This window comes from Triturus cristatus, chromosome 3_2, assembly GCF_964204655.1.
Source record: "Triturus cristatus chromosome 3_2, aTriCri1.1, whole genome shotgun sequence".
In the NCBI taxonomy this organism is placed as follows: Eukaryota; Metazoa; Chordata; class Amphibia; order Caudata; family Salamandridae; genus Triturus; species Triturus cristatus.
Window position 1 is genome coordinate 593,114,700 of NC_140584.1, and position 26,003 is coordinate 593,140,702.

Genomic DNA, 26,003 nt, shown 5'->3' on the forward strand with positions numbered 1-26,003 from the left:
TGCCTCTCCATTATCTGCCCCTGACCTAGAACTGATCCTGGGGGAGTTTGAATTGTTGCCATGCCGCCCTGCTGTCCTATGCACACCAGCTGGGAACCCCACCGCCAAGGGCTGATGACCCCTGCCACCGTTGAATTGTGCACTTGATAGCCCATTGTTGCCCCCCAGCCTGCATGGTGGAAATCAGAAAAAAACATGCTTGACTGCTGGCTAGGCCCCACCTGTGTGTACTGTGGTCCTACTGTTCCCAATTGCTGTTGTAGTTTTTGTCCTCCACTTGCCTGTTGCTGCATGTGACCTATCCAAGTATGCTGCTGCACCCCATCACGAAGAGGGGACTGCTGCCCCAGCCCAACTCCCACTCCTTGATGCTGTGAACCCTCCATCATTCCATTCCCCGCATAGGTGATCCCGGGTTGAAGCAGCAACTGTCCCACTTGCTGCTGGGGGAAACATACCACTAATTGTTGACCCAACCTGGCTTGCGCATTCGCCAAAGAATGTGCCTATGTGTTTGCCTGACAACCTTGCCCCGATAGTTGTGCACTCCACTGCTGTACCCCCTGCCCCAGCTAACCTTAACCCGTAATTTGCTTTGGACCCCATCTGTTCCATCCATTCGCCGCTTTGATCCCAAGACACCATGGGTGACTTCCATGCGTTGGAAGTTTGCGTTGGCAGAAGTTCAGATCATATTGCAGCCACCCCATGCCTCCATAGCACCTGAACCGGTCTAGGATAGCTTGGTTGTACCCATTCAATGCTGGACCTTGCTCCGGAGATTTCTCTAATATTATGGCTGCCAGTAATGCAAAAGCATCTAACCAGTTAATATTCTCCTCAGGCCTGATCCTCTTCCTATCCTCGATCTCTTTGCTGGGCCCGGCTATATGTAATGTGTATGCCCCCCTGTGCACGTTCCAGTAGAGTGAAAATATCAATGAATTCTCTTCCAAACTCGCTCTTTAACCTCCAGTGGGATATGCCATGCTTCTGACAGTGTCCCATTCAGCCCCCCTGCCCCCACCTTACTGGCCCCACCTTACTGGACGGGGGAACGGGAGGTTTCACAAACACGCATATTGAGAGCACGAACAAGCAAAAAATTCCAAAGCCGTGGAATTTGGCAATTCTGCGTTCTACTCAGGACGCAAAATTACCCAAATTCCAACAGCAGAGCGGAATTTACCACCCAGGCCAACTCAAAACTTACTTCATTTATCGTCTCCGCTTGCCTCCCTGAGCTTTCCTTCCCAGTTCTTTTGCGCGCTCTTCTGTGAATTGTGTCATAACACTGGAATAAGAAATTACCTCTGCAGTGAGTGAGCAAGCACTCAATCATCCAAGAGACTGACTATCTGAAATATTTGTCTACCAAGGTCCTCGTTGGAACTGTAATCTTTATGCAGTATACTGTTAATACTGAAGCAGTTTTATTATACAGAGGGAAGCATAACTCCTACAAAACTCTGGTAGGAAAGGGAACCAATTATTTATAAGGTATAGAGTGAGTACTTATTTGGGAGTGATCAAAGCTGTCCTTTCTACCCTGTGTGCAATAGGAACCCTCCCTCCAGTAACAATTGTTTTCTATATGCAGAACGTCCACCTAAGGTTTTGGGCGCCAGCAGTAGTCGTCTCATCCCAATTCCTCTATCTGGTGAAGTCCGTTGAGAGATCTAGACAGGAAGCACCAGTAGAAGGGCATTGGGAAATAGCATCATTCTGACACCGTGGAAAACGAGGTACCGACAATAAGACATACTATGTAACAGAAGTAAAAGGACCGGTCCTCATCTGAGATTGCAAATGGTGACATGGTGGTACTAAGGAGGGACTAACCGGCCTATTGACTAATTAGAAGCCAGTACTTACAATGGAGAGTGAAAGCCAATTAACATGGGGGGGGGCAGCTTGAAGTCCATTACTCAATACAGCATGCCTCGCAGTGCATACACTGCCCAGGCTTGACAGAAAGAGCAGCGAAAGTGTACTTTCCCTGCTGCATGAGGAATATTGTTAAGAGCCCATCATGCAACCTTCCTTAGTACCACCTCGGAGATTCTGGTAGGCTTCTGTTCTTGCATGCGTCAACTGCTGTATTTTCTCAGTCTTCAAGACACCTACAATCTCCATGGTAGAAAAAATGAGCGCTTAGACAGGGGGGTGTAGCATGACCAGGAGGAGTGGGTTTAACAGCCACCCTTCAGGGAAAAGGAAATAGCTCTAAGACTCCAACCACCAGATGGCAGGATATGCACAGTATGGTAATCCGGAAGACATATGCTGCAAAACAATCAATAACTTTAATGACTTGCCTGAAGATCCGCATATGGCAGGGGAAGCGCGATCTACAGAGACATGTATGAAGACTTTCAGTCACGGCATAACAGTAGGCAGCAAAATAGCACCTACAAAAGAAAGGGCCAACAGCAAAGGCACGAGAAGCCTGACCAGGGTGAGGTGCAGTAGCAGCACATTTCCCACCACCCCAAGAATGAGAAACAGAGGAAGCATTTGAATAGGCAAACAAAATAGGGGCAGCCAAAGAAATTGTTCCTGGATAGCTCATGTGGTGAACCAAGTTTTATAGGAAACATAGTAAGCAAATTTGACAGATCAAGTGCGTTTCAGAGCATTGAAATCTGGCATTTAAGCCTCAAAGCGCTTGGTATTAACTATTAACTTTTTGGAATCTTAAATAGAGAATAAAGTAATTTATTTTCTGTAAAATAATTGTCTGGAGCATGACTACTAGAATGTTATGGTTGAGGGTCTAATCCCAGACCACCCAGAGTAAGCCTTTACTAGTGAGGCTCCTATAGTAAATTCAGGATGTAAAGAAACCCCTCAAGAATAGGCTTGAGGGAACTAATCTTTTGTTAGCACTAAGCATCCTCCTTACTCAATCACCACAAGTCCTCGAAGGGGGTGCACCAAATTACAAGAATTTCTGAAAAGTGGTCATGCATGCAAGAAGCTATAACATTCGATGAACGCAATCAGTGCTATTTTATGACAACAGTATTTTAATATATCCACTAAGTGCAGATTCATCGAGATTCCAATGCCTTATCTGTTTGTTCAAAGAATGGATTACTTGCTAGTGGAGCACTGAAAGACAAGGCAGGAGTTTTAATGTTTCTGCCCACACATGGTAAGACCCCAAATGAGTTCTTAAAGGCCATTGCAGCACTTGAGAAAAGGCAACGAATGCGTGTGCATCAGTGGTGGGGGACGCTTTTCTTATAGGTTTGGGAGGACAGAAGTTCAGCTGAAGCAGAGGGACAGAATCTTACCAGTCATACAAGTTAAATTACAGTATGAGGCAAAAGGCTACCAATGTGGTATTTCCGGGAAGATGTACCCCTACGGACAAGTCCATATATCTACAAAACATTCAAAAAGTTAGACCAACCAAAGTAGTACTCCAACACACGAATATAAAGAATTGTATAAAACCAATTTAATTGTAATATGTACAACCACAGAAGTATGAAATTAATTTGAGCAGCATCAACAAGCAGGATCTTCGCCAGTTTCCTGAAAGGGGTATTTTAGATGCCTTGTCATGAGGAACCTTCAATGCGCTTTAACATCCAGGCTTAAATCACTATGGCAGCAAACGGCAAGCGACCTACAATAAATTAGAAACAGCCGTATTAGCAGATAGTTTTATAAGTTTGTAATGCAGAAAGCGAATAAACGTATAATACAAGGAGGCGCACAGTCCTTGTACAACAGCCAGTCTAATTTGTTTAAGAGTAGTGCAGTATACAGACTATAATAAAGACAAGAGTAGCTGCTCGACTGTAACAAGTCATTAGTTTGTGACATTGTAATGCCTGCTGCCAGCAGGATGCAGGTTACAACTGCAGTTTATACAACGGGCACTTCAGTGCATAAAGCCCTCTCTGCAACTCTCGTTGCAGTGGAAACAAATGCAGTTAAATCAATAGATTATGAAAATTAGAAACCACTTTTGGTAGGAATGTTGGGTTGGTTCTAAAAACTAGCCTGTCCCACAGGTTTAAAATAATGGTCGACCCTCTTCAAGCAAAGTTACAGACGTCTAGTTTGTAGCAGGATCAAATTTTCCATTTTGCTGCATTACATTACCTCAAGAATGTATGAATTTTCATAAGGAGGCTTGTATATAACTACAAGGCAAATTTAAGTATCTTAATTCAAAGACTCAGAAGATTAATTTGTTTGGGATTGGGATGTCTTAGTGTTCCGGGGTTTTGCGAGAGCATGTTTAGGTATCTTTAGTAGCAAACAGGTCTATTTCTGAAAACCCCTACTTGAGAAAGTACGAGAATCTCCCATTCGTGGACTTGTTGCGCTCTGCTTAGGAAGTCCGCAATTAGATTGCTCCTCCCTGGGACATGTTCTGCTAGGAGAACAATGTTGGTGTATTGCAAATCTCCATATTTTCTGTGCCGTGTGATAATGTCCAACCCCGACTTTATGTAAATACATATTTGTCATACTGTCTGTTCGAATTAGGACAACTTTGTTGTATGTGAGGTAGGAAGGCTTTGATTGCCAAGATGAACAGCTTGCAGCTCAAGGTGAATTATAGTGTTTGGAATCCCATATTCCCTGAACAGTGAGGCTGTGAAGATGTGCTCCCCAACCTATTAGGGAAGCATCTGTTAGAATTATGTGGGGAACTGAGTCCTGAAATAAACCCCTTAGAGTCTGTGGATTCCACAATTGCAGAGTGGTGTGTGTGGTTGTCTATCAACACTAGATGTTGAAGTTCACCCAGTGATTGAGTCCATTGTTGACAGGTTGTAGAAGTCTGACTGAATACAGGATGCCATCATGCCCAGAAGAGAAAAGAATGTGACTTACTGTTTGAAACTAAACGTTAGCATACTCAAACCAAATACACAATATAGTAACATGAAGTTTGTTTTGTGCATAGCCCCTAGGTAAGTCTGAAGCCAGGCTGGTAGATGACTTGTAGGTTGATGGTAAACCCTAGTTGATGTAGCATATGTATGGTTTGCTAATGTTTTGGGCGCAATGATTGAAATTGTAGGCTTTGATTAGTCAGTTGTGTAGAGAAGACAAATATTTGCTAGCGCAGATTTGCTGGTACCACTGCGACACTGAGAATACTATGTGCAGAAGTAAATCACAAAAGAACTGAAATGTTTCCCTTGAAAGAGAAATCGGAGGTATTTCCTGTGTAGGATAAATTAGTATATGGAAGGGGTCTATAAGATAAAGCCGCCACGAAGCCCCTTTTTTTGTAACAATGAAATGATTTTTTGGAGTGACCGTATCAGAATATTTCCGTAGGATAAAGATTTAACGGTCGGAATGTGATTTAACGGTCGGAATGGGCCGCAGGGATCCATCTTTCGGGGATAAGGAAGTATAGTGAATATACTCCTGTTCTCTGAAATTGCTGCGAGACTGGTTCTATTGCTCCCTTTTGTAATAGAGCTGCTCTTTTCGCAGAAGGATTTGATGTGTAGATTGTGTGTTTGCGAGGTAGGATATTTGGAGGAGTTATGAGCGCAAGATAAACAGGTTGGCTAATGTCTAAGACCCATTTGTTTGCAGTCATGGATATCAAATTGTTGAGGAAGTGTTGCAGACACCAGACAGGTGTTGTGTTCTGGGGAAATGGTAAGGAAGTCATTGCTTGTTGTTGGCATTTGAGGAACAAGTATTGTTTCCTCTGCCTCTTCCTGTAAAATGGTTTCCTCTATAGGAACCTCTGTATATGTTTCTAGGTGTAGAGGTTTGTCAAACGATTTTTGTATTGTGATCTAGAGCTATCTGTGGTAGGTTTTTTGGCACCTTGTTTATAATGGGGCCTGCAAAAAAGCCACATATCGCTCTGGGTCACAACAAAAATCAGGGCTAAACATCTACACCGAGAACCCAATATAGAGGAACATATTTTATACAATATGCGTCGTTGGACTAGTGCAATGGATTAGTTGCATCTTCTCTTCTTCACAGGTTAAACATGAAATGTCTAATGCCGCTTTAAAACTCAACTGCTTTTTAGAACGGATACAGGTAGCCGGGGAGGCGGGTGGGAGTGTATAGATCTGCAGCTCTACATGCCAAGAACAGATGCATACTGGTAAGTAGCATATTCCGTTCGAGGCATATGCGCTGCAGATTATACACTGTGCATAGATTATATAGCAGTACCCAACCCTAGCGGCGACCACTGGTATCTGTTGCAGTGGTTTGAAACAGTGTCTTTAGTACAGCCTGGCCCACACTAGCTTGTTTGGAGTGCACGTCTACACAGTAATGTTTTGTGAAGGTGTGCGGTGTTGACCATGTGGCTGCTTTGCAGATGTCATCCAAGGGTATGTTCCTAGAAAGGCCATAGAAGCCCCTTTCTTTCTTGTAGAGTGGGCTTTAGGTGGAACAGATAATGTTATTTTTGCTTTGTGATAGCAAATTTGTATGCACTTTACCAATCCACCTAGCTATCCCTGATTTTGAGATGGGGTTGCCTTTATGCGGTGAAGAGAAGAGGAGACACAACGGTTTAGTCTTTCTGAAAGGATGCGTTCTTTGTATGTAGTACAGTAAAGCCCTTTTAACATCAAGTGTATGTAGAGCCCTTTCCGCAACAGATTGAGGTTGCGAGAAAAAAAACGGTAATTCCACAGATTGATTAAGATGGAAGGGGGAAATGACCTTGGGCAGAAATTTTGGATTTTTGCTGCGATGTATCTGTAAAAAGGGTTCTTGTATAGTGAACGCTTGTATCTCGCTAACCCTTCTAAGGGAAGTGATAGCTACGAGGAAATCTGTTTTCCAAGTAAGGAACTGTAGCTCACATTTATGCATTGGTTCGAAAGGCGGACCCATTAGCCTTGTAAGAACTACGTTTAGATTCCACACAGGTGAGGGTGGTGCCCTGGGCGGAATTACTCTTTTAAGGCCTTCCATGAAGGCTTTAATAGCAGGCACTCTGAAAAGTGATAAAATGCTGTCTGTTTTGCAGGTAAGCAGCAATTGCTGCTAGGTGTAGACGGATGGATGAGTACGCCAGGTTACACCTTTGAAGATGGAGCAGATAGCATATGATGTGCTGTATGGATACATCTAAAGGGTTGATTGTATTGTTACGGCAGTAAACAACAAATCTTTCCCACTTTGCGGCATAGCATGCTCGAGTGGTAGGACGTCTGGCTTCCTTGATAATGCTTATGCAATCAGGGGGAAGGTTAAGGTATCCAAATTCTAAGATTTCAGGAGCCAGATCGCAAGGTTGAGCTGGGCCCAGGTGCCCGATTTCTCCATGGTTCTGGGTTAGGAGGCATGGGGACAGGTGCAGTTTTTGATGTGGTACCACGAGAGCTGCAGTATTGTGGTGTACCATGGCTGCCTGGCCCATGTTGGAGCTACCAGAATGTGTGTGAGGGAGTGCTGTTGTAGCTTCCTTACCACTAATGGAATTAGCGGGAGAGGTGAAAAGGCGTATGCTAATTTGTCTGGCCAGTTCATCGATATCGCATTGCCTTTGGACAATGGGTGTTTGTATCTGGCGGCGAAGCTTGGGCATTTTTTGTTTGTGGGTGGCGAAGAGATCTATCGGAGGATGCCCCCACTTGTGAAAGAATGGGTGAAGAACTTGTGGATGCAGTTCCCATTCGTGCATTTGCTGCGTTTGTCTGCTGAGCAGATCTGCCATGGTGTTTTGTATACCTGGGACGTGTTGTGCCAGGAGAAAGATTGTGGGATTGCCCATCTCCATATGCTCTGTGCTAAGCGAGAGAGCTGGGGAGAATGTGTCCACCCCTGTTTTTGAATAATACATTGCAGTCATATTGTCTGTGCGAATGAGGACTGCCTTGGCTGAGATTTGTTTCTGAAACAATTTCAGGGCTAGAAAGATCGCCAATAACTCCAGATGGTTGATGTGGAGTAACCTCTGTTGTGGCGTCCATACACCTTGCACTGTGAGGTGTAAGGTGCGCTCACCAGCTGGAGAGCGATGCGTCTGTTAGAAACCTGAGGAACCGGGTCCAGGAACAGTCGCCCTTTGGAAAGGTTTGTGGTGTTCCACCACTGCAGATAGCGATGGGTGCGACCGCCCACCAACACCAGATCAGTCAGCTGTCCCTGGTTCCACTGGCGTGCTAGGCACTCTTGGAGTGGACGCATGTGAAGTCGTGCATGAGGCACTATGAAGATGCAAGATGCCATCATCCCTATTAGTTTCATGAACACTCTTGCTGGGAGAGAGTGCTGAAGGAATCTTTGGCGCAAGGCTTGTATGCTTGCGATTCTGGCTGAGTTGGGATAGGCTATGGCTTATGAGGTGTCTATAGTGGCACCGAGTTATTGCTTTGTGTGAGACTATCAAGTGGGACTTTTGGTGGTTCACCGTGAAGCCTAGCTGGTGGAGTAGTTGGTGTTTGTATGCTGCACACACTGGTGTTAGGACGCGGCTTTTATGAGCCAGTCGTCCAGGTAGGGGGAAGACGTGAATGTTTTGTCTTGAGGTGTGCCGCCACTACTGCCAGGCATTTGGTAAACACCCGTGGTGCGGTTGTGACCCCGAAGGGGAGAACCTTGAACTGATAATGTTGGCCGTCCACCACAAATCTGAGGTACTTTCTGTGAGCAGGGTGTATTGGAATATGAAAGTATGCGTCTTTCAAGTCCAGTGTAGTGAGAAAGTCGTCCTGACAGAGGAGTGGGAGAACTTTGAGTTACCATGTGAAAATGGTCTGAATGAATATATGCATTTAGAGGCCGGAGGTCTAGAATGGGCCGTAGAGTCTAGTCTTTCTTTGGTATCAGAAAGTACAGAGAGTAGACCCCTAAATTTTGCTGATTGACGGGGACCTGCTCTATAGCTTGTTTTTGCAGGAGGGAGAGTACCTCTTGTTTCAGAAGTGTGGTATGTTCTTGTGACATCGCACGGTGTCTGGGTGGAATATTTGGGGGGGGTAGAAGTTAGTTCGAGACAGTACCCTGACCGAATAATTTGGGTCACCCATTTGTCTGATGTATGGCCTCCCAGGTTTGAAGGAAGTCTTGTAGTCTGCCCCCGACCGGAGTGGAATGGTCTGGGGGGAGCGGGGGAAAGTCATTGTGTGGGCGGTGTGGCAGTACGGGCGGTGTTAGTTTTGCCCCTGCCTTTATTATGGTTTCCTCGATATCCACCTCTTTGATAGCCCTTTGTGAAGGTATTCTGAGGAGGGGACTTATAGGCCGTGGAGGCGTTATCGGAAGAGTAACCTCTGCCAGAGCCTCGAAAGGAGGAACGGCGAAAGGAGCGTCCAGGGGTGTGTGATTTCATTTTTTTCAGGGCTTCGTCTACTTTTGGGCCAAATAAGTGTTGTTGGTCAAAAGGGTGGTTCAATATAGATGCTTGGACCTCTGGTTTAAAGCCTGAGATGCTGAGCCAGGCGTGGCGGCGAAGCAGAACACTGGTGTTAGCCCTGGAAGCGGTGTCTGCTGCGTCAAGTGCACATTTAATAGAGGTGTTGGTAATCTTTCCCTCTTGTATCAGTTCATGAGCCTTATTTTTATATTTCTCTGGGAGATGTTTCATAAGAGCCTCCAGCTCATCATAGTGCGCTCGGTCGTACCGCGCCATCAGCGCTTGCGTGTTGGCGATGCGCCACATATTGGCAGCTTGCGAGGCAGTGCGTTTGCATGACGCGTCTAAGAGCTTGGACTCCTTATCGGGTGGCGGAGCTCCACCAGATGACTGAGAATTGGAGCGCTTCCTAGCTGTGGATACCACTAATGAGTCTAGGGGCGCAGGTCCTTTAATATAGGCAGGATCTGTGGGGGCTGCCTTGTATTTCTTTTCTATTCTGGGGTTTAAGACCCTAGCTCTGACGGGGTCTTTGAAAACCTGTTGCATGTTTGGTCACCCCTTTAAGCATGGGTAATATAGCTGTGGATTTATCTGCTATGTCAAACGTGTCAAGTAGGAAGTCTTCCTCAACTGGATCACTGTGTAACTCCACCCCATGATAATGTGCCGCCCGTTGTAAGAGGTGGTGGAACCCCAGGGAGTCCTCTGGTGGAGATGGCCTGGAGGGATGAAGATCATCCTGAGGCACATCTGAATTGTGATAATCCTCCCATGGGTCAGGTGTTCCCGGAGGAGTGGGGTCCTGCGGGGCATCTGTTGGATCATAGAACGGATCCCCTTGGTCATCAGGGTCTGGAGACTGGGTTGGAGAGCGATGAGGCAAGGGTGGAGAGGGTACTCTGAATGGGGATGTGGCAGAGTCCTTCCGTTTTGGTGGTGGAGGCGGCTTGTCTAAATGTCTTTTCTTGGAAGACAAAGTTAAATGTCCAGTCTTTGGATCCTTTGTTAAAGTCTTTTGAAGAAGAGGATCTGGCGTGAAAATCTCCTCCGGCAACGATTCCTCAATCGGTGCTGATGTTTTTCGGAGCCGAGGGCTTCGTTGGTTTATCCGTGCCATGCTTTCTCGGGGCCTCCGATTTTTTTGTTCGGCGCCAAGGCAGGCTTCGACAAGGAAGCGTCGGTGCAGAGGGATTTATGTTTGGTCGGCACCGAGATGCCAGGTTTCGACACCGATGGCTTCGGAACGGAGCTTGTTTTCTTCGGGGCCGAAGGGTGTTTTTTGGCGCCGCTAGGAGGCTGGCTTGAGCCCGAGCCGCCAGGAGACGTGAGGCTTTTTCACCGGGCCTGAAGGTGGGGTGATGGAAGCGGTATGCTTGGTTTTCCCTAGGCCCGGAGGCGAAGGGGTAACCGAAGTCTTTCGGTGTGGGAGTGGGTAGAGTACTCACGACCTTCTGCACCGGTGTGATCTCCTCCACGTCGGAGTAGTCGGCCTCGGAAGCGCTGACGACATCGTCCTCCTGTCCCGAAGCTCCGGTGTCTTCTCCGAAGATGTCAGGTGGAGCCGAGGTCGATGAGTGCGCCAAGCCCTAATAGTCTTTCGATCGAAAAAACTTGCAGGCGGGGCAGTCTCGGGCCTCGTGTTCGGGAGAGAGGCAGAGGTTGCACACCTGATGGAGATCGGTGTGGGGAAATTTAGACCCACATTTTGGGCACTTCTTGAAGGGAGTCCTTTCCATCGGCCGAGACCAGAGTCGAGAGGCCCGAAGGCCGCTGCCTGGAATCGAGGAAGTGCCGAAGAGAGCGGAAGAAGCAGATTTCGTCTGAAGAATCTCGATGGACGAGGATTTTTCGTCGAAGGTCGAACTGGAAAGGTTCGAAGCCGGAGCACTAAGTATTACATCCTAGGCCGATGACGAAAAAAAAAAAAAAAAACAACAATCGGAGGATGGAGCCGAAGCCCATGCGCAGTACGGACCGAAGGAGGAGTCACTGAACTCGTGACTTTTAAAGACTGTGCAAGAAGAAAAACCAACTGCAAACATCCGGGCCCAACACCAGATGGCGATCTATGCAGTGTATAATCTGCAGCTCATATGCCTCGAACATATTTTTACAAACCATTGGTCTCAGATTAAACAGTGTGCAATCATTTGCCAGTGTGTACAACAAATGATTAGCACAGCCCTCTGATAAGCCTAACTGCTCACATACACTACCACAAAAGAGCATTAGTTTCATTTGCCTCTGGTGATCCACTGGACTGTGCACACTAAACAATACTTTGTCATTATATACGCCAGCTTCCTACAGTCTACATAAACTTGATAGATTATGAAGGGGCATGTTGTATAGTGCACTCTATGGTCTAGGACCGTCTATGATGGGTAATCTATGAAGGGGCTGGCTGTGAGGGGGTTTCTGGAACACTGGTCAGTCCTGCATAAAGTTGCATCGTTTTTAACACGAGATGGCCGTCGCTCTCGATCCCTTGTTGAAGAAAACTTGTGTTGAGGCTACAAAACCCCCCAACTCTCTTTTTAGGAAGTCCAGACTGCCACTAGCATGTTGGCAATTATCTATGTGATGTGTATTTGCAAAGCAGAGTATAAACCGTATGGGTATTATGGTGCTGAGCAGATGTGTGCGCCTACACCAGCCTAGGGTAGCATGTTTAAAGACAAAATAGTTTGTGAAGTTTCCCCACCCTTTAAGGGCGATGCGAGACCACACCTATCCTCCCGATGCTGTGTGAGCAGGAGCCCTGCAGAGTAGCTGGAAGATCCAATTGGTTGCATTTTGAAGGGGCAATTTAACATAACCGCAATGGTTGAATTCCTATGCTCAGAGAATGAAAATACAAGTCATGGGGGGGGGGGGGGGGGGTCGAAGGGAATAATATTACCCAGAAAGCATGCAGTCTAGCTTGTTTCTAAAAAAACAAAACCTTTCCTTTTGAATTAATAGTTCAAAATCGTGTACTCTTTCAGCTAGATCTGGTCCGAGTAACGAGTCCACTGTGCAGATAAGCGTTGCCAGTGAGGCAGCTCGACATACACGTTAATTAACTTTTAACTCTTCGGCACAACTTCAAATCAGTTTTACCTTGATGTGCCGTTTGACTATGTTAAGGTATGCTTGCACAGTTCAGATGCAAACACCTGTCAATTACTTATGTCAGTTATTTTAGTATGACTTAAGGCATGCATAGGTAAAGCTGTTGAAAGAGCATAAAGCGTTTTTGCAAACTTAAGCCTAGTTACCTACAGCGCTTTAGGACACAACGCGCGTTGCATACAAGCAGGTTTAAGACTATAGCAGCTTTGAACTACAGACCTGAAACGGATCTTTTCCACCGAGTGTCCACAGCGAATCACAAAGGGAAGGCAAAACCCTAACAAGAGAAAGATAATTAGTCCCAGCCAGTTCGCTATGCCCCCCACCCATAAAGCAAGCAAGTCATGCAGCATCGTAACAAAGTAATAATGGGCAAGAGGGATTTAAGAAAACAAACTGCTATTAAAACATTAATGCCGGAATTTATTTGTATATCAGTAGGGCCTTAAGTTTGGGGGCATTAATATTGATCTAAAGACGGTAACTAAGTTCTTCAAGGTGTTTTTGCGTTCTCAATTACAAACGAGTAAGCATTTATCCTTACAACTAATTTACATTTCTTTTAAACCGGCTTTTTCTATGTAACATTTTGTCTTTTTGTTTGACAAGTTTTTGGATTACAAGTTTTACAAAGCGGTCACAATTTTAAGAAAACGATATAGAACATTAGAATGATACACTTATTTTGTGTTACCTTGGTTTGCGTTGCTTGTTAGCTTTACAGATCCTTATCTCCTGCAGTATTTTTCCTTTATAAAGGGGGAGGGGCAGTGAGTGATCTTTGTGTCAGTCACACAAGGACCCCAGACCCTGAGAAATGATCTTGGCAACATTGGTGAACATAAGTTAATTTTCAGTTAGTCACAAACTACAAATACAATGGTTTTAATATTAGTTTTTTTAACGTAATCCTCCTACAAGCATTTGAACGAAATCACTTTTTAATGCCAGTTTTTCACCCCCAAGCAGTTTGGTCTACTTATTGTAGAAAACCAAAAGCAGTCAGAACCGGGACAAGGAAGCCCCTTTCAACTTTAGCATTTCAATCAGTGATCGGGTAACGTAGGGTGCGCATTGCAAAAAACACAACTTAGGACACTTTGCAGCTGCCAGTTCAACTTTCCAAGCAGCATTATTTTACCAAGTTACACTAAACTGTTCCATTTTGAAACATTTGTACAGTTTTTTGATGGTCGGAACCTGCTTCAATAATAAAGCTAGTACTAATCGTTTAAATGCTAATTGACAAATAAAATATGCTGTGAGAGCAGGAAGAGACTTCCCGTATGTTTCAGGACCAGCACAGCGAATGAAGTACCACAACCAAGCCAAATTAACCGGTGGCTGCGTTTAAAACTGGAATGGGTTTGTAATGCAAACACTATACCCCACTTACACACCCGACACTTGGCTGCATCGATTATGGAGCTTAGTCTGTTTAGAGAAACTTCCAGGGGGTGAAAAAAGTAATGGATGTGCCAACAGCCAGTTGTAATAACTGCTAGCGGTTTAGCTAGTAATTTTAAGACTTTTTTTAAGACTTCTAAATACGGGACAACATTAAAATACTGCACCCATTTTAAAACAAATGTATTTTAACAAACAATTCCACAGCTCTTTTACTCAATAAAGACAATTCGCCACATTTGCTTTGATTAAAAAATGACTAAACTTTATTGACAAAACTGGCAGACATTTTGACATAAGTTTAGCTACCTATTTAGGCAGTCTTCACACATTCGTTAAGTAATTATCCTACGCGCACACTGAAAGGACGGTGTACAAACCCACAGGATTGATAACTATGTACAAAAAGGAAGCTTTTCATGGTTTGCTCCTTCCCCTAACTGCAGTGTTTTAAGTACCAATGTGTTGAGATCAGAATGAGAGGAGTGGTCACCTAGTGAACGCAGCGTGGAGCAGCACTCCTAGGGCCATTGCTGTTGGGCAGGAAAGGGTGGTGGTCCCTACTGAACAAGGCCAGATTGGTCCACTGCATTTCCAAGCACTCAAGTCACTCCCGCATCCAGGGGGACGTTGCCTGTTCAGCAAGTTCATGCCCCTCCCACAGGCGGCTACTTAAATCGTATTGAACATATCAGGAATCCGATCAAGAACTACCAGTCTCGAGCCAGAAAAGTAAAGGGAATAAAAGACTACAACTAAAGTACAAAAGGGGGCGGGAAGGATCCAGCTTCCGATAGCATGCAGGCACAGGGCACACAAGACGGTGGCCAATAAATGCCAAACCTACAAGATCAGTTATAGCGTTTCAACCTACCCCACCAATAATGTAGTTACTTAGTTACGAATTCAATTGGTGCGGAAGGGGTGGAGGGGCAGCGTCCCAATTTTATGACCAATATTTCCCTCTGTTATAGTTTTTGTATTAAAACGTGAAACACGATTTATTTGCCAATCTGCTTTTTGACTGCCAATCAGCTAAGATTTTTTTAAACAATTTACGCATTGCTTTTAAAGCCGAACGGAAAATTAAAAAGGAAAAATATTTTTAAATGTAACCTATGTTTGGAGTTCTGTAGCTACAACTTTTAATATTTGAACGAAAAAGTAAAAAAATAAATACTTTGGTTTCTTGAACCAACTGACTTCACAACAAAGCCGTAATTAGTTTGAAATGAACTTTTGAAACGAACAGCAGAACACCGTTTAGAAAGAACGTCTCGGCTACACTACACATAAAATTAGATGTTTGTACAACTATTTGAACGCCATTAAAATACTCCTTGGTACAGAAGCTGGTATGAAGAAGAGCACGAAAGAATAGTTAGACAATTACTTGTCTGCCTGAAAAGCAACAGGATGAGTCTGGAAACCAGTATCTGGGAACGTGCACAATGCCGTCGTAATAACTGTTTAATAGCGTCCGTAGGGGTGATCCCTGTATGAGCCTTTCACAGGCCGGGTTGGTGGAGCCTTCAATGCACGCGAACTGTTCCAGTCATCTTGCCCTAAGAAAGAAAAGAAAAAGGGTTAATGCAGAGACATCACTTTATTTGCCGATGTGGTGGGCACGGGCACCCTTTATGCGGACTTAAATCCACCCCCTCACCCCTCCCCATTAGACGCCGACCAGAAGGGAAAGGTGAAGAAAAAAAAAGGGGGGAATATAGGAAATTATGATGAGGATGTATAACCAAGCATTAACCAAAGACACCTGGTAGTGCCACCACAAGGCGTTACCGACCTTTGGGCTTGTTCTTTTCCACTTATTTCTATACTTTACCATTCAATGGTACTCATTTTAATTTAAATGCAGCTGGCTTGCCGTCAATTATAAAAAATATATATAAGAAATGGGCATTAACTCTGCAAGCCATGTTGGGGAGTGTGGAGCAAAAGAACAACCTAGAAAACAGACAAAACGTTCACTGGAAAAGCAAATGGGTCCAGCTGTTGGGACCTTTCGGATTGGTCACCGTTCCTTTTGGCGATGTTGGATAACATGGACTAAAGTTAAACAAGCATTTGCTAAACCAATGGGTCTCGTTGAAGCAAGATATTCACTTTTTCATTAGTTCTAGCCGTGCAAGTCTAGCGCTGGCTCACCACTTTAATATCTCGTGCCTAAAAATAAGTGTGTATTGTTGGTGCTGATGTAAAAGCAATCTGATCGCGTTCCGGATATATATATATATATATATAAAAAATTGAAAAAGCAGTTGAAGAAATGAGCTGGGGTCTGGTGTACGCAGGAGGGGCAAGGAAAACTAGAACATATACGAACATATACATTTCAAAACAAATACTACCCTAATCCAAGCTTGAGCAACGAAGGGACACCAAGTTTAATCAAATCTTCTCTAGTTCAATGCACCACATAAAGAGCAGGAAGTGACGCTGCCGGATTTGAAGAGGCAAATAAGAGCGATTACGACACTAATGAATGGCAAGTAATTGCGGGCATAAAGTCTTTAGTAATTTTTTCCTTCTTAAACGAGGCATTGGCAAAGCCAATGGGTCTATGCAATGTGAGCCTTTGTCAATGTATGGATACTCTGCATTCCTTTACAGCCGAAGCTAAATCACGGGACAAAGCACTGCAGCATCAAGATAAACATCGGATCCTAATCCGTGCCTCCCTGGTGCGCCATGAAAACTAGCAAGGGGAGTCACGAACCAAGCACTTGAATGCATTTAATGTTGAAGGATTTCTTGGGATTCAGTTGAACTAATTAGACTTAAACGCATGCTGATTTGTAAGTGACATGCCTAAAGCTGGAAACCTAGGGCTTAATTGATGGCAGGTCAGGGGTCACGATATCCATCTTTCACTGGATCCCCACTTGATTTGTTACTTGACAGCTTAGTTTTACCAAATGCATTTTACACCAAAGCACACCAGGAAACTAAATGTGTCCTGTCTCAGTGTTTAGTATTGACATATGTACTTGGACCGTAGGTAATTCCAGTATGCATTTCTTCCAGGAGACACATTTCCAGGCAGACCTGCTCTCCATGAGCACAGGGAAGTAAAACACCATATACGGCATTATGGCAAGAATGGGATGCAAGAAAAGTTTAAGCATTGGCATAGCCAATAGGTCTCACCTTTGCATAACTAAATACTCAGAAGGTCCCAAAAGCGAGACCTATTGGCTATGCCAAGGGGCCGTGAAAATGATTGCGCTAAAGCGCAGCGCGCGTGCCCGTGCATATGCACTGTAGCTCTAGGTTGGCCTGGTCACATATGCACTGTAGCTCTAGGTTGGCCTGGTATCACTTTTTGGAGCCCTCAACAAGTCTCGCCAGACCAGCGCATGCGCTGGGTCAGGAGAGACCTAAAAAAGGAATTTGGCTGGCATTAAATATAATTTTAGGGAGTGGACAGCTAAAATAAAGCTGTATTTGATTTAAAAGTAACCATGAGTCACCATGCAGAGGTTTGGGCACACACGACATGGATAGGAATGAGACTTCATGAAAACATTCAAGCACAGGAAAACTGTGGCAATAGGGCTGACATGAATAGGTCTAATACTGCAAGTGAGGCATGGGCAAAGAAGTTTAACTTGGAATATTTTATTAGAGGAGCCGCCTTGGTAATAATAAAACACCATGCATTTATGATACCTTCATCCCAATTGTTTCCAGGGAGAAACACGGAAGTACTCCAAAGGCTGTGACTACACCTGCCCTCCCAAAAAAAAAAAAAAAAAAAAAAGAGTTAACATAATTGGGGGCCGCAGCCAACAGGTCAAAGGGGGCGCAGGTAGAAAGTTTGGGAACCACAGAAGTACCTTTGATGTTGTGGTGCTTTGGCCACCAATTTGGTTTCGGCTGCAAAGGGACACTCCATGCAGAGTGCTAGAAGTCGTTAAGTTTATTTAACGTATTTAGTGATCACCCTTTCTGCTTCGTAAGGGTTTCTTCGCGCTACATGCTGAACTGTGTTTGTGGGAAAAAACAGGCTACTTTAAAGAGAAAGGGAGGAGCAGTGCCAGGTGAAGTTGTGGTGTCAAGGGGAATAGGCCTGGGAGGGAGTGTAAGAGGGGTGTAGCAGAGAAAGCCAGAACAGAATGAAAACAAGCACTGTGCGGCAGAATGCAATTTAAACTTCTGGCGCTTTAAAGAACTACACACCCGCATTGGAGCTTTAGTTTTGCAGCATGTCATTAACAGATCCACATGCTGTGCATTATTCCGCCATCTAGTGGCAGCTCACTGCAGTCTACCAGTGCGTCAGACTAGCTGCTCATTGAGTGACTTGAAGTGTATGCTCCCATTGGACTGCTCAGGCAAGCTATAGAATGGGGAGGAAGGCTCTGGCTTCTGATCAGTGATAGGCTCGTTAGTACCGCCTGGCCTTCATTTGTAACCTCCCAAGAGGAGTGGCCCTTTTCCTTTGTTACACAGTACTACGGTGCCCACTTAGATGTTTTTTAAATGTAAACACTGTTTGGCACACGCTTCCTGGACAGACAGTTTTATTTTTAACACATGTAGGGTGCCCAAAGCACATGATTTGCAGAATCTGCTTAAGCCGTCAAACTTTGCACGATTTTACTTGTACTTCACACTCCGCGTGGTGCGGTTAGTTTAGTTTATTAAATTAGCAGTCAATTAAAGCCATTGCAATAAAATATCGTAGCACTGTTAACACATTAAAATTTTAGCAAAGCAAACCATCAAATTTCAATTCATACACATTACTAACGAGACCGTCTTAGTTACTGTGACAGGCTTCAAAAGGCAAAGATAAAATGATTTGGTGCAGACAATCCGGCAGAGTGCAAAAGAGGTATGTGATAAAGTTTTTGGGAAGGAGTTTAGGGCGGGGGTAGGAAAGTGAGAAAGCAGATTGTCCCCAAGAGTCTCACATTTTCCGGACCTTGCAAGCACTTTAATATCTGGGGAAGCAAAGCTGAGCAGATGCCTCCCAACATGTACTGATGCCCCTTTTTAGATACAAGTGTTTTAAGAGAAGTCTTCTGGGGCCCGTCAAGGGCGGGACAACAGTACAGAAGATCAGCCATGATTCAGGCCTATAATTGCAGTCTGCTTGCCCCCTCCTCACTGGTTGGAGCCAATCGGTTGAAGGCAGTGGAGCGCATGCCTAGGATACGCATGAACATTTTTGCGGGCGACTACGTTCAGACTATCAAGAATGTACGGTTGAGTCGTGCAAGGGGAGCAGGATAATTGATGTTTTAGGACCCGAATGTCCATCTGGTAGGAAATTTCTCTAACCTGCTTGTAGATAACCCAGACTGTATGGAATAGTCTTTAGTTAGTGATGTTTTGTCAATATGTAGCGTTCTTATGGCTTTTAAAGTTTAACGGTTCCATGGATTCCCCGAGATGCCAAGAGTTTTTAAACCGGGCTTTAAACGCGCAATCTGCGGCTTTTAGTGCCCTTATACAGTACTTCAGGGTGTCAGCCTCACAGAAAAATAGATTCTTTGAAGGCCCAGCTCCAGTTGTAGTCTTGCCCGGTGGATATAATTAGGGACGCAGAAGATTTTTTATAAATGGTAACCTGGGCGTGGCAGAGTATGCAACAGGAAAGGCCTGGTGCCCGTAACTTAAGGCAGGGAGATGGGTAGCTTTAGTCACCTTCAGAATGGGTTCGGTGGAAGGACTACTCAGGGCCTGGTTAAGTCGAGTCAGGCTGTATATGTCCAGCTCTTTTTCAAAGCAAACTAATGGGTCTGGAAGACTCGCTAAACCAGACCCCAAGGTAGTTTTATTTTGATGTAGTTTTAATCTTTGTGGGCCCAATGTTCCACGTTAAACTTTTTTCAACGGCCAAAAATCAGGACCTTGGCGCAGGATTGTTGGGACATTTCAGGGCAGGTGCTTTGAGCGTTGCTTAGCAAGCTGCCTGTGCAATTGATTAGTGTTTGGCGCACAAACATGACTTCAGACACGGACTGACCTGTAGCTTGTAGTAAGTCATTGCAGGGGTAGTACTCTGCTGCAGAAAGGAAAACCCCATAAAAACATCAAACTAGTACACAGCGGGGTGCTAAAAGCCTTCATGTTTAGTGGCACTAACTGGATTTCTATCAGCAAGCTTTGATAGAGGAAGGTTTACGTACATGAACATTACTTTTGCAAGTGTTTCATTAATTATTGTACCTGATGCTGTAAAAAGCATTTGTGCACATACCCGACCCACTGCTGGGCAGTGGCAACGATAAATTGTGCCACTATAACCGTTGTGGGTGCAATTGCCCATTTTGGTGAGGTATAAAACTAGCATTTGAAATGCAATAGTGCTTGCATCTGCAAGATTGATTTATTGACACGATTAATGACAATGCTTCGAATTTAAAAGCCTGCAATAATAAAAAGGCCAAAAGATCAAAGTTTCGAAAATGCTAGACGTATTGCATTGTAAATGAGTATGTTTGTAGTGCTGTCCTGGGCAAGTAACCGACCGACAGCACACGTGTTCCCTTCATGTCAAGAAAGTACGACATCGGTGGACAACGTGTATACACTGGGAAGTCGCTTAAAGGCCAGTGCTGCCGCCATATTACTTCTCACTGTGCCTACAAAATGATTGTGGCCCTTTGTAACTGGTACTATTGTAAAGCGCCCCAATACCACCGTCGGTGATGTTTGCGCGATAGGGGGGGGGGGGGGGGGGGGGGAACACCCACACCGGATACCCATCCCCACCGGCCATGTGAGACTAGACAAAAACCACCCATGTGATAATCAAAAAAGCGCAAACGCCTACCTTCCGGCCTACCGTAGCTGTCGTAGGATTCTGGTGTCTCACCGTGAGCGTAGTCATAGTATTCTGCTGTATCTCTACGAGCAAGAAAGGGGAGTAGTCATATTTTTGTTTACACAAAAGATAGTCTGGCAAAAGAGATAAACATTCAGTAACAAAAACATGTTCATCTAACTGGTGTCCCTACTTACGGGACAAAGGCTGCCGAATTCACTTTTTTTACAACTTATTAAAGTCTTACAACTGCTTTAATCACAAGCAGCAAACTATAAAATGCGCTTGTATACAAGGCTATGGCAGGTACGACTTTCTAAATCCTTGGACATTGTTCATCGAGAGGCGAGGGAAATTTATGAATACAGCATGAGTATGGGACTCAAGCCCTGCGAGTTCACTCACCCTTGACCCTGGCTGTAGTAGCCTTCGTACCCCTCGTAACTCTGCTCAGCATAGGTATCCTCATAGCCCTGTAATGGAAAGGACAGTGAGATGCAAGCTAACACAGCCAGGAAGTGTGCGGGCACTGGAGGGATAAAGTCATTTCTACTTCTACCAATACATGAATGGACCTAGGCCTTCCTGCTTGCAGGATAAGCTCCAGGAGTTCAGTGAGCAATAGCTGCCTTAACGGGACAAGCGTTGTGTCCCACGATAGATAACACGCTCTTGTATTAACACTGTACAATAGAGACTAGATAGACTAAGTTGAATCAGCTATTTTAGGTCAGTCCAAGGTTATATGGTCACTTAGGAAACATGTATTATGTCATAACAAACCAGATCCGCCTTTACTCCCACTCCCTTCCCCGCCAATTATCATTGTATCCAAACTATGCAACAGTGACGACCCTACTTGTAGGGTTAGAAAACTGAAGCACTTCACACAAAGGTTGTCAGTGCAAGGCACTCACATAATCGTTGTAGGGTTCTGCGGCTGGAGGTGGTGGGAGCGGTATCCTCTGGATTCCTGGGGGTCTGGAACGGGTTGAAGGCATGCCTCTTCCAGAAGGCGAAGGAGGGACACCCCGACCCGCACTACCGCCTCTTGGGAGTGGACCTCCTCTACCTGGTGGCGCCCCGCGGGGCCCCATAGCTCCACGCGGTGGTGGCACACCACGGCCCCTAAAAGATTAAACAAATCAACATGAAGCCCAGCCTCCGTTTGGGAGAGCGATTACCTAAATACCACAAACCGAATCACAACATCCGCCGTAAGCAACTAACTTGCAAAGCTCCCAACATTAAAGTCAACAAAGATCTGATTACCTCGCAACTGGAGCAGGAGGTGGGGGAGGGAGGGCTCCTCTTCCGCGGGTAGGTGGACCACCACGACCACGCGAAGCCTCTGGTGGGGCTCCATTCAGGTAAGACAACTCCAAAAACTGGTCCTGGCAGATGTCATCCATCATATCCTGATGAGAGAAAAGAAACTCTTCAAGCGGGCACGTAGAAGCTAGAAAATAAGTCACTGCAACAGAGCCCCCTCAGTTCATGCCAACAAAAGACTCATTTAAAGCTCCTTCCCAATTTAAGTTTGCATTCCACCCATGACAATCTTAACTCCAAAACATGGTGCAATATTGGCTCAAAAGTACCCCTGCAGCACGACGACACGCCACAGGGCGAGCACTGGTACTGAGTGGCAGTGCTCTGGTCACAGTTCAGTAAGGAGCTCAATTTTTGGGGGTCAGGAGTATTAGTTATGCACGAGCCATTTTTACTCAAGAACGTCCTTACAGCCCACAAGTTACTGCAGAGTGTACCCGGGCCACCAAAATATGGCCCATGATATTCAATTTGGCACGTGAGATTGAAAAAGTACCCCATCAGCTTCTTTGATTTTGCTTACTTATGTGCTACATCGGTTTGCAGCTGTTCTAAGATCCTCGGACTCACTACCATACGATTACGGAACAGGTCCATCAAAATATGTGGACCAACAGCAGCCAAAATCTTAAGTAAACGCGCTTTAGAAATGTATAACACAACATGCCAGGTATCATGCCATAGGAAAGTACATCCTCTTCACCTAAATCTAATACACAGACAATCTATTAAGTGCAAACGATGCAGATGTGCAAATCGTGATGCACACACGCAACCTTAAAAAGCAGTAAACTTCGTATTTCAAAGCTCGATAGCGCAGAGCCCCCGTTGACGAATTTAATCTCTACGGTCCTCACCACTCTCCCAGTGCTCTCCCCAAGGTTGGATATTTTGACATACAAGCACCCATCACGCTCAAGGGGACTAGCATATCCAACGTGATCATTTGCGAGCACGAGGCGATTATGGGGATTATGGGGTAGCAAAATAACCAAAAAGGCTGCCGTACCAGACGTGTCGTGGAATTATTTGTATTCGGTCGTAAGGTAGACCATAAACCCACACTCTGGGTGGGCAATGCAGCGCACGGAGAGGACTAATTTGAAGTGGTCAAGTACGGAGGGTTCAAATGGATATCACGTGCATCAGCGACACCAAGTGTTGCTTTTAAGTAGTGCACAGCGACATGGTCAAATGAGACACTGCTTCTCAGTATGCAGAGGCCTTGGGCACCACATCACTCACCAGCAGGTTTGGCTGGATGGACCCACGGGGAGCAATGACACAAACACAAGTCATTTTAAAAGGGCCCTAGGACCATCGTGCCGAAATTATGTACGTGCGCTGAGGCTCAATACGCCGATAAGTAAGAGGCAGTGTTTCGTCTGTGTTTGTGTATACTTACATGGGAGCTCCGTGACAACCCTCTCCACTGGACCATCCCGTCCTAGAACAAGGCGAGATATTACTATTGCCCTCCTGCTGGAGGAGCCCAGCTCAGTAACATAACTACCTGAGCCACGTCCCGCCCTCCACCCCATTTTACTGTACTTTCAGATTCACCGCCCCAATAGCTACTTCTAATGATACTGTCATTCACTAGGAACGACCCTACAACAGGATACAAATACTTCCACAACGTTGGATTACTTAGGTTTCCTGCAATCAGTCACATCACCCCGACCCACTTTTGGGTTCAGGCACATATACAGTACACAAGCAGGCAGATCATGGGGAGCCTACTCTAGAGAACTGCAACTAAAAAATGTAGACTGGCATTCAGCACTCACAAAAGCCCCATGACATTCATGAACAGAAGGGATACAAAAAAAAGGGGGGAAGTCACAAAACGAAAAACAAAGAAACCAGCTTAAGTGCACACGGAAGGTCGAGCTGTTTGTAGACTTAAAATGATACATACCGGCACTAGGAACTTCTTAACCTCTTCCATTGCGTGCGACATGCGCGTGTACGCCTCACACGGGGGTCCGAAGACCTCGATGAACACGTGCAGATCCATGTTCAGATGGGCATATTTTGGATCGCCGCCTTTTCGCAAATCCTCCTCCTGAAAATATAAATAAGCCACTAAACCGCTGTCTAAACTAACAGCCACGCGTCAGACACAGGAAACAAAGCGCTTCCTTATAAAGTAAGCTGGAGTTGGTTGCCTCGAGTTAAATCTTACCTTTCCTTTGTCCCTCATGGAACCCTTTCCCAGCACGGAAATTTTGGCTCCCGTCTCTTCTTGTAGTCTCTTAATAGTATTGCCCTGTGGCCCCAGGATTTTCCCAACAAAATTAAACTGAAAAAGAGGGAAAATAGCCGCCGTTAAGTCGACAAAGAACCTATCGCTGCGCAGATTGCCGGCGCATAATTAGGTGTCGCGCAATACACCAGTCTAATGTAATTACCTTTGGGTACTGTTTAACTGGAATAAGAATGCGCTCCTTCAGCTTCATATTCTTGTGCGAAAACAAGTCAAGGTATGTGTCTGCCTCATCATCGTCCTTTTTATCTCCCTTTTGGACCTTTTCAATTTCTAAAATAAAAAAATAAACTATTAAGACAACTTTACACCAAAAACAGACAATTTAATAGATTTATACGAAACCGGGGAGTGATCACAAGCTGATGGAATAAATAGGGAAACGGATAGTGGCAACGTGGCTAAACGGGGGCAGTAAACGAACTTGACAAATGTGGTCATTCTGGGTTAATAGATGCAATGTCTATGGGGCACCCATTTCGACGGCTGCCAGCTGAACTGCACCCCGTATGCTGCGCATCCGCCCAGCCGCAGAAGTCACGAAGAGGCTGCATAGAGGCAGAGGCGCAGCGTGTCCGGGGACACCATTTTGAAACAAAGCCGCTTGCTTACAGTGGCCATTTTGAAAAAAGGATTTGCTGATGTTGGGCGGGGTAAAGCCCTTGATCCGAAAAGTCGGTCGCAAAATTAAAAGATCGCAACAAGACGGACCCAAACGCCAATTAACCCTGAAATAGAAACACTATTGCCTATCGTGTTATCCATCCTTTTCAATAACTGGCGCTTTAAAAAGCCGTATCACCACTGCTCGCAAATGACCCTGGAACAAAGAACGCTATTGTCGCCCAACGTGCAAGTCGGGGATATTGACTGCCGCTCACGATTTAATTGAAACAGGTTTGTTTGCCACAGCTAATTGCGTGCCTCCTACCTTATATTCTGCGTCACTGGAGATCAGCGACTCTTTGCAGCTGCAACCCGTTCTACCACCCACCTCGGCATGCGTTATTCACATACCCCATCCTCTCCTACAGTAAATTCACACTCCCTAACGTATGCAATTAAATCATGTCGTACCAGTGCTCAGCAGTTTCATAGCGTGTGTGAAGCTCGGATCCAGACTGTCCTTTTCGGCCAACAGCTGAGGCAGGTACTTGCTTTCGGGCTCTTGGGTTGGGGGGGCGGAAGGCGGCTCAGACCGACCTCCGCGGGAGCCTTTGAAACCACCGCGGCGAGAACCTCGACCGAGCATGCTCCTTGGGGCCTGCATAGTTGCAGCGTGTGAGAAGGAAAGGCCGAAGAAAACGGGCCAGCAGGGATTGCGCAGTCACGAAAGGCGAACTGTGGGTGGAAGACCGAGAAAGACCCGCAAAGCTGCTGCGCCGCTCCTAATACACAGGGGTGGGAACAGGAAGTGACGTTTCGACCAACGGCTGTAATAACGCCCCTTGCCCCGCCCTACCGCAACACGGGCAGACAAAGACGCACGCTTTAGTCAGGGTAGAACCTACTGGCGCAAGTGCACATGGGAAGAGGAGTGTCTTGTTCTCAAATCTAATGACGTATTGTGACGTGCCCCTCAGGCCGCAGCGCATGTGGATAGTCTTTGTTCGGTGCCAAGTGCACGACTAAACAACGCGGGTGCGCGCATGTCGCAGGCGATGTATGAAGATGGCTACTGTGCGCCCCGGCTGAAGCATGCGCACTGCAGCTAAAGGCCTGGGGGAAGCCTTTGAAATATTCGCGGCTTGGAGTCAGTC

General features: G+C 45.5%; 1 protein-coding gene across 12 annotated transcripts; it reads right to left on the reverse strand.

Moving 5' to 3' along the window:
- Positions 1-3,444: 3,444 nt before the first annotated feature.
- Positions 3,445-25,764, reverse strand: KHDRBS1 (KH RNA binding domain containing, signal transduction associated 1). Of its 12 annotated transcripts, XR_014979952.1 has the most exons (13): positions 25,321-25,649; positions 24,389-24,516; positions 24,163-24,279; positions 23,896-24,042; positions 23,380-23,421; positions 21,915-22,060; positions 21,560-21,770; positions 21,048-21,115; positions 20,652-20,725; positions 19,842-19,880; positions 15,243-15,414; positions 12,662-12,719; positions 3,445-3,637 (listed from the first exon to the last, which is right to left on the reverse strand). XR_014979952.1 is itself a non-coding variant. In XM_085648452.1 (11 exons), exons 1-11 carry the CDS (start codon positions 25,511-25,513, stop codon positions 15,320-15,322), a joined length of 1,260 nt encoding a protein of 419 aa, XP_085504578.1. In that variant the 5' UTR covers positions 25,514-25,649; the 3' UTR covers positions 14,093-15,319. The 12 variants fall into 12 exon arrangements, 6 of the variants coding, with proteins under 6 accessions (XP_085504578.1, XP_085504580.1, XP_085504579.1 ...); XR_014979954.1 differs by lacking the exon at positions 23,380-23,421 and having other exon boundaries at positions 25,321-25,764; XR_014979953.1 differs by lacking the exon at positions 19,842-19,880.
- Positions 25,765-26,003: the final 239 nt, after the last annotated feature.

Coding starts and splice junctions, on each gene's coding strand:
- KHDRBS1 (XM_085648452.1), bottom strand. CDS start 25,513: ATGCAGGCCCCAAGGAGCATGCTCGGTCGAGGTTCTCGCCGCGGTGGT. Junction 21,771..21,914: donor CCTCCTGCTCCAGTTGCGAG/GTAATCAGATCT, acceptor TTAATCTTTTAG/GGGCCGTGGTGTGCCACCAC. Junction 21,116..21,559: donor CAGAACCCTACAACGATTAT/GTGAGTGCCTTG, acceptor TTTCCATTACAG/GGCTATGAGGATACCTATGC.